The sequence below is a fragment of the Melanotaenia boesemani genome, chromosome 3, assembly GCF_017639745.1.
Source record: "Melanotaenia boesemani isolate fMelBoe1 chromosome 3, fMelBoe1.pri, whole genome shotgun sequence".
Classification (NCBI taxonomy): Eukaryota; Metazoa; Chordata; class Actinopteri; order Atheriniformes; family Melanotaeniidae; genus Melanotaenia; species Melanotaenia boesemani.
Window position 1 is genome coordinate 9389054 of NC_055684.1, and position 8478 is coordinate 9397531.

The 8478-nt window shown below is 40.5% G+C and overlaps 1 protein-coding gene across 1 annotated transcript; it reads right to left on the bottom strand.

The window, feature by feature from the left end:
- Positions 1 to 4912: 4912 nt before the first annotated feature.
- LOC121636498 (ubiquinol-cytochrome-c reductase complex assembly factor 1-like) lies at positions 4913 to 7944 on the bottom strand. The gene is made up of 3 exons (XM_041980041.1): positions 7877 to 7944; positions 7677 to 7790; positions 4913 to 5453 (listed from the first exon to the last, which is right to left on the bottom strand). The coding sequence occupies exons 1-3, from the start codon at positions 7925 to 7927 to the stop codon at positions 5319 to 5321; spliced, it is 300 nt and encodes a 99-aa protein (XP_041835975.1). The 5' UTR covers positions 7928 to 7944; the 3' UTR covers positions 4913 to 5318.
- Positions 7945 to 8478: the final 534 nt, after the last annotated feature.

Consider the following 8478-nt stretch of genomic DNA (forward strand, 5'->3'; position numbering starts at 1 on the left):
AAAGCACCATTTTTAGGGCCACAACTTGGTGCCTCAGGCTGGGTGATCGGTTCATTGCCTTCTCCTTCCTCACCACCGGTGTAAGGATATAAAACAATCCCTCCCACCTCATTTTCGGAGTCAATTTCCTCCTCCATCAAATCACCCCAGCTGAGTTTTTCTGAACTTTCAGATGGACTCTGGTCTCTGTTCTCCTCCATTGCTGCTGCTTGTTGGAGTCAGACGACTTTCTCAAATCACGATGTGTAGACGTAGAATAAATCTAGTCGCTGTTTGCAAACGGTTTGCTGGTAAGACGTGTTGAAAGATTGAAACTAATCTTGACACTGCTTACCGATCCGGTTGTGCTCTCTTGTGAAAACTCAACAGAACTGAAGGGAACGGAACTGGGCGGACCTATACTGTGGTGTGAGGTCATGTGGGATGATGTAATCAGTTCCTTTGATCTCTGCAGACTGATGTCACAAGTCTTGTGCTTTGATGGTAAATTGAAAATCTTCATCCTAATCACACTTTTTTAAATGTTTTATGAACTCTTTTGACTTTAAATGTTTTAATGAACCTCTATACCAAATTTTAAATGATAATTTCTTTAAAACATTCATTTTGAATGAAATTTCTATTTTTAGGTCTCATCAAACCAATACTGTTTTTTTTTTTTTTTTGTCTTTACAACAATCAAAATATTCCTATAAATGTTAACAATCTGTGACACTGAGACTGGGAAATTATAATTTTCTTTCATTTTCTAGATTTCAGAAAAGATCTAATCACTATAACAACGACTGCAGGTCCCACTGTTGCTAGGCAACATCCTGACAGAATTTGGAGGATTTCAATAATAGAAATAATAATAACAGCTTTGTGAAGGAATCTCTGGATCATGAAGCAGCATCTGTTTGCTCTGGGATAAAATGCAGATCTGTCAGATGCAGTTTGTCCTGCTGATCCCAGATCAGTGTGCTGAAGTCACAACCTGCTGATCTGAGATTTCTAACCACAGGTGTGAGACTTAGAAATGATTTTTTTAGAATATCTTTTTTATGTTCATTGTCCTGAAACAAACAATGCTAGAAACTGATTTTAAGTTAAAATGGGGCAGTGTGGCTCAGCAAGGTAGAGCGTCGTCTTGGGTTGCCGGTTTAATTCTCGGCCAAGTCGAGTTCATGTTGAGGTGTCCTTGGGCAAGACACCAAACTCCTAATTGCTCCCGATGGGTGGTGGTTGAGTGCCTTGCATGGCAGCTTCCTCCATCAGTGTGTGAATGAGTGAATATGATGTAAAATACAAAGGTATATTCCGGGTACAGTAAAGCGCTATAAATACGAACCATTTACCATTTAAAATAAAATCAAAGTACATTTAAAGGTTCTAAATTAAACATTTTTTCAGCAACTTCATTTGGGTTTCAGAGGTCCAACATAATTGTTTTCAGAGTGTATTACCCCAAACTCGGCCTTGGTGCTTAATTTCAGCCAGTTATTTCTGTGACCACTGAGTTTTTCTTTCATTAATCGAATGGTACCAACAATTTTGTCCACATCTGTGTATATATATATATATATATATATATATATATATATACATGTGTGTGTGTGTGTGTGTGTGTGTTCAGGGTCATGGAGAAGCTGGAGCCTATCCCAGCACTTAGCAGGTGAGAGCCAGGGTACACCAGGACAGGTCCATCGTCTACAGCAGGACTAACACAACTAACCACTCACACTGACTTGATGTTTATCATGCGTTCCAGTTGTCTTCGGAATTAGTTGGGATTTATTAGTTTTATGCTAATAATAGATGCTGAGAAACTGGCCATTTTGGAGGCATCTATTTTTTTCCCGAGTTGGTGCAGTGGGAACCCCAACTACCTTATAATGACATCATCAACTCTTAGGTTCTTGGAATTGCTTCACAACTGGAAGCGAGCACATGGGTACGGGTTATTTCATTAATGAGATTTAACACAAGTGTATCAGCCACAGCAGACACTGACCCTGCAGACTTAATCGTAACGTTTTGCTCTTTTCTTAAAAAATATAAAATAAAATCTTTTTAGGCATTTAATACATTTCAAACCACTCTGGAGATTGACTTTGATATTTTTGTAAGCTTTTTGCTCTTACAATTAAAGCAAAGCCCTGCATTATGTTTACTTCAAACTAGTGTAGGGAATCTGGTGATCAAGGCATGTCTGGAAAGACGTCTGCTCTCCTGCAGGGATCTGTCAATCACCTGAGGTGGCACCTGGGGTGTCCATTCAGATATCAGAGGTGTTCAGTGCCACCCTGAACACCCCTGTAGCTCTGCCCCTGCTGTCATCAGCTAAGCATCTTTTCTCCTGTTTGATGAAGCCACTAGAACACCTCTGAACATACCAAGAGTCGAAAAAACAAGACTTAACCTTTTAATCTTTTTATCTGAACTATCTGTACTAAAACTTATCTAATTTTGTCGTTTCACTTGATCAGAGTTGGCCTTTGGAGAGATAATGGCCACATGTTGTACTATGATGTGAGGTTTAAAGCTACAGCTGTATCATAAGATATTAATATTTATACAGAATATGTTGTTTTGTATGCGAGCATGAAACTTTTCTCATCTTCATTAAATCTTCTCCAGTGAAACTTAAACCTACACATATGTTAAGTTAATTTGAATTTTTTAGACTCATAATAAGGGGAACGCTTGTGAGATTTGTAAATATCAGTGTATGTGTTAATGGTGAAGAATGAATATGTGGCACACATCACCTCGTTAGAAACACTTCCAACAGAGAAACTGGCTCAGGATCAGTTTTAAGCTTTCAGATTAAATCATGGAGTGTGGCGCCCTCTGCAGGCTACACAATGAACGAGCAGCTTTTATCATTTATTAGTAGGGAAAACGTGAATCGGTTATTTTGTGAATGTATTTTCTGACCACACGTGAACAGAAGTCTTCAACTCATCAGAAATGACAGAATCACAACTTGAAATGTTTTTTTTTCTTATTTTTACAAAACAGTCAAACATATATTTAACATGTATACAATATTTCATTGTGAGATAAATTTATTGTAATCTGTAGGGGGATTTTATTTAATTAACCATAAACTCAGTTTAATGATGATAAAAACAAAGAAGCTGTAAATGGCTGTAAATTTGATATTTTTATTTGATATATTTCCTTTCATATAATGATATATATTTGCTGCTATGGAGAGAAAAGCATCAGAGGAGAAAACTGCTGAGTCCATGTGGAAGTTTGAAGCTAATAGTCCACTGTGTGAATATTTAACTTTACTAAAACTGTAACATATAAACACACTGGGGAACAGAATAAAATCAGAATTTTAGTTAAGTTCAGGACCACTAGAAAAAACACACACGGAGAAAACTGAAAATGAAGCATTAACATATCTCACAAAGGTAAGGCAGATTGTTCTAAAACCAGGGGTTTGTGAACCGGCTATGACAAGTGGAGCGCAGCAAGGTTAAATAAATCTTAATAGATTTTGTACTGCTAGCTAAACATGGACAAATTAGTGAAAATACCCATAGTCAAACAATAACGATCAACACGAGATTTGAACTACCAAAAGGAAAAAAGACAAGACAATACGTCAAGGCGTGTGTTGCCCTAAGCTTGACCAGGTACTGGTCAAGTAATGGTAATGGTTGGTAATGAAGAGAGACCACGGCGTGTCCTATGTCTAAGGAAATTAGCATCTGACAGTATGAATCCAAACAAGTTACACCACATGGGGACTTCTCATCCTGAATATAAAAAATTGATGTTAAATTATACTGAAGCAGAATGATCTTCTTCATCACAGGAGGAAGAGGATGGTGAGGAGACACCACCTTCTGGAAACCAGAGGCCGACAGAGAAACTAACAGTAAATGGTAAATGTTGTGTATTTATATAGCTCTTTTACCCAAAGTGCTTTACATCATACGTCACATTCACCCATTCACACACACATTCACACACCGATGGCAGAATCTGCCATGCAAGGCGCACAACCAAGACCTAATCAGGAGCAATTTAGGGTTCGGTGTCTTGCTCAGGGGCACCTAGACATGAACTCGACAGGCCGGGGATCGAACTGCAACCCTCAGGCTTCAAATCGACCACTCTACCCAGTGAGCGAAACCGCCCTCACAGTAGATCACCAGTTATTATTTCAGACATGAAGACTTTCCTGATGACTCACACATCCTTGTTTTCCATGTTTGGCTTTGCCAGTGTTATAAAGAAAGGTCCCAATTCTAAAGTTAAAATAAATAAAATATACTGCAGCTCAACACAGAAATGTGACATCATTCTGACATCAGCTATGGTCATCAACCGTGTGATGTTGGATATGTACGGAGGGAAAGTTTGAGTGACTGCAAAACGATACCGTTTAAGGAGATATTGATTAGGAAGTGATAGCATATCTATTACAGGTGTGAAAAGCTACGTCTGTCAACTTGCTCCAGGTGGTAGAAACAAAGTTTCTTTATGGTGAACCTGCCAGTCAGTGGTTTACTACAAGTCGGATACCATGGTAACAAACCAAGACTATCCTGCAACTTGTAGATGCATCCTTCTCCAACACACCTAATCAAACGAATGTGTCGTTGCCAGGCCTCTGCAGAGCTGAAAGACATTTGATTTGTGTGTTGGAGAAGGGCTGCATCTACAAGTTGATTTATATAAACACAGTTATTATAAATTTGACTAATGTGGATCACATAAGGGGTTTGTTTAAATCAGAATATTTGGACTATAATAAATTGGGCTCCATGAGATGCTAAAAAATATGAAAATACCTCATTTTGATTCTTACAGAGAACTTTATTATCTCGCTTTTTAAAAACAGTGATGTTGTCCGAGTCCTGCTCAGGTCTGAGAGCATCGAGGGATCTGGAAATGCCAAGAGTCCAGCAGCCATCCAGGTGAAACTTTATTTAAACACAGTGAAAGAGCAGTGACAAGTCTCTGGTCTGCAGGGGAGAGTGTAAACATGGAGGTATTCAACATTTTTACAAATACAGAGCGGCATTCGTGGCAAAAATATAAATATAAATACAGTCTGAGTTTCTGCAGAGGCTCTCAAACCTGACAGGATGACGATGGAGGATGAAGATGGAGGCCCGATTCATAATCTGACTGCCTAAGCTGCTTATAGTGAACCTCCACACACACACTCATGTGGGGGAGAAGGAGAAGAACAGGAGCAGAAAAGAGAAGCTACAGCAACAGACCTCAAATCGTTTACAATGAGGAGCCGAAATGTTACAAAGAAGAAGAAAAACATGACATGAAGAGAAGAAGAGGATGTGGACGTCGTCTCACAGCCCCGTGTCGTTGTACGTGGGTGTGACCACCTTCAGGATGCTTTGAGCGTTCTCCTCCACCAGAGGGCGCCACTTCACCTCGCCTGTGAGCAGCAGGTCCTCCCCATCCAGAGCATCGATGAACTGCATCTGCACACAACAGGACAGTCATGTTTACGCTCACAACAACAACAACAACAACAACAACAAGCTCAGAGAAACAGCTGGAGGAATTCAGCTTCCATCAGAAACAGAGCTCAGTGTTTTCCTGTAAATGAAAACTCTGTAGATCTTCTCATGGATCCAGACTCGTAAATCATGAGGACGAAGACAAATCAGAAGCCGATCTCTCATTAGTCGAGTATTCAAAGACTCCAAACTGTGACCAGCACCAACAACTCCTGAGAGCAGAGGTGCCAAAGGTATGGCCCAGGGGCCCAAACTGGTCCGCTGTGAGTCAAATCTGGCCCGAAGGATGATGTTGGTAAATGTGAAAATGACTTCGAAAACATTAAATGCAATCTTTAAATGAGAGTTAGTGTACTTCCTAGTTTATCCACACGAGGTTGCATCTGTTATGTTTAAAGGAGTCATCACCCGGAAGTTAAAACATGTGTATTGGTGTTGGACCAAAGTGTTAACTTCCCTGAAAGACTCTCTGTTGAAGATGGTTGAGTTTTTCTGTCTGAGCCCTTTGTTCACAGCATAATCAACAACGAGGGTAAATTCTTGCAAACGCGTGATTTTAATTTGCTCCTGTGAATTTGTAATCAAAGGAGGCTATTTGAATAAGCCAGCCCCTCTTCCACGCCTAGTCATGCTTTAGATGTGGAATGATATAATAATAAAGTCTTGCTTTACTCGTGACGCAGCTAATGCTAACGCTAAGGGACGAACCTAAAAGTTTAACCCCCTGCAACGTACAAATGAGCCCTGTGTTTTCTTTTTTTTTTGTAAGTAGGTCGAAGTGCTCTGCTACGTAAATTTTTGTAAACATTTTGTTGTAAACGTGCTTCTTCCACCATCTCGGTATCTTCACTCTCCGGCTCGGAGTCAGATTCAAACATAAATGGCTGAATTCTGTAAGCTGCTGTTCGATCAGGTTCGCTCGCCATCACAAAGCTGTGGATGTTTTGGAGTCAGACGCACTGTGCATGTGCTGGGCCAGCCCCCGTTCCGACTCTGACCTCCCTGCAGCCAATCAGCGCGCACCTTATTAACATTTGTCAAAAGCTTGCATGAACTCTCACGAGACAAAGTTGTGGTATGAGCAAAGGGTGAAAACAAGCTCTATGTTTGATTTTTTTTTTCCGTTTAATAAGTTTACAAAAAAATATTTAAAGACACTTAGAGGACAGTACATACATGAAAAGACCAGGTGATGACACCTTTAAAAATAAAACATGTCTGAAGCAGGGGGATGTTTTATCTCTTATATTTTTCAATTCCAGACATCTGTGATTAAATGTTTAGGCATTTTATAGATCCTTTCTGATTTGTACGTATACAAATAAAAGTGCCTGCCCATTCTGAGAACATGCTGTCCATGTTGGTGTGCGGATCGTGGAGGCGCGCTTAGGACAGAAAGAGTTTTTAGGGATAGATGCATCCTTTTAATGAAGAAATAAAGCCTTATGACTGACTGCTTTGAAGTTTGTTTTTCTACTTGTTCTTCACTTGTTCCCTTTAGCTCCACTAGGGTTACATCTGAAATAATGAGGTTAATAATAATGGTCATGCAGGGCAGCACTGCAGAACCATGAATTTATGGAACCACGACTACTCATGTCGCCATGGTGAAGAATGAATATTCCAACCAAAATGTGCTCACAAGGGAAGCTGAACCTCTAAAGAGCTGAATGGAAAATATAAAGGACATGAAGGGAACTGAGGAAGCTCTCTGACCGAAACCTCTGTGTCGTAATAAAGTGAAACTGAGTGATCAGAATGCTGTTCATTTACATTTTCGTCTGAATTAATATTGTATAATCTCAGAATTTATGCCTTAACAGAGTCGACAATTTTCTGCCAACATTCCTTCCAGGTTGTTGCTGTGGCAACAGTGTTGCTTTTGGCCTGGATGATGCGTTTAAATTCTTCATATTTGTGAGGAGTTGTCGGTTCCTCCATGCGAAGCAGGCTGCTCTGAAGGGTTTCTCTGCAATTGGTCAGACGCTACAAACTCCACCCCTTTTATGTAATCGCACAATGATCGAGATGGGAAAACCCTGGCTTCAATTACCGAGTTAATAACCAGCTTCATCATATCGCTCATTAGGATTGCAATCTGGGTAAGTCAACCCAGGGTTCCGTAGGATAGAATAAGCTGCCGTTCGTTTGTGTAAATCACTGAAGAACAACAAACCAACCAACCTGTTTGTGAACATATTCCACCATGAGCTCCAGCTGTTTGGGGTCTTCACACTGTCGGTTGAACAGGTTCCTCCAAAGAGCTGCAGCCAGCACGCAGTCATCAGACAGGATTCCCTGCAGACCAGACATTCAGCCATGAAGACATTTTATCCCCCGCTGCTCTGAGAAGCCAAACATGTCAACTGAATTCAAAGCGTCACCTCATCGTATCCAAAAATGGCTGCATAGAAGGTTTCGGTCATGGCTTTCATGGCCTCCTTTCTGTGGATGGCAATGAAAAACTGAAATTTAAGGCAGTCGTAACTTTCAGAGTGAATGATGTCATGGTCAGAGGTCAGAGAACGAGCTGAAGAGAAACTGTTTGAGAACCTGAACTTGGATTAAAAGAGTTTGACAACATTTTGAAATTTGTCACGTGTGGCAGCGCGTGTGAGATCATGTATGATTCAGGAGTTCACACATGCAGCTGTGAAAACACCTGCAAAACCGTCACATGCTGCATGCAAACGTGCACACACACGAGGATGACCTCACAAACCAGAACATGAGAGAAACGTCTGACCAACTTCATTCCTCTTTTTTTAAAGTGACTCTAAAGCATCAAAAACTGTCACATCTCATGAAGTAAAACTTAAAAAGACAACAAACATAATGAAGGAGGGTTTTCCGGTGCGGGAGCCGTGGGAGTCGGATCCAAACTAATCTGTGCTGCAGGAGGACAAAGTCTTTTTGAAAGCTGGATGTGAGCGGAGGCCAAACATCAGAGTGTGATGTCAATGAGCAACACTTCCTGGAGCTGCTC

What these genes read in the sequence shown, in the direction of transcription:
- LOC121636498 (XM_041980041.1), bottom strand. Translation starts at nt 7,927, where the DNA reads ATGAAAGCCATGACCGAAACCTTCTATGCAGCCATTTTTGGATACGAT. An exon ending in CCATTTTTGGATACGATGAG is followed by an intron (nt 7,791 to 7,876) that starts GTGACGCTTTGA and finishes TCTGGTCTGCAG; the next exon opens with GGAATCCTGTCTGATGACTG. An exon ending in TGGAATATGTTCACAAACAG is followed by an intron (nt 5,454 to 7,676) that starts GTTGGTTGGTTT and finishes TGTTGTGTGCAG; the next exon opens with ATGCAGTTCATCGATGCTCT.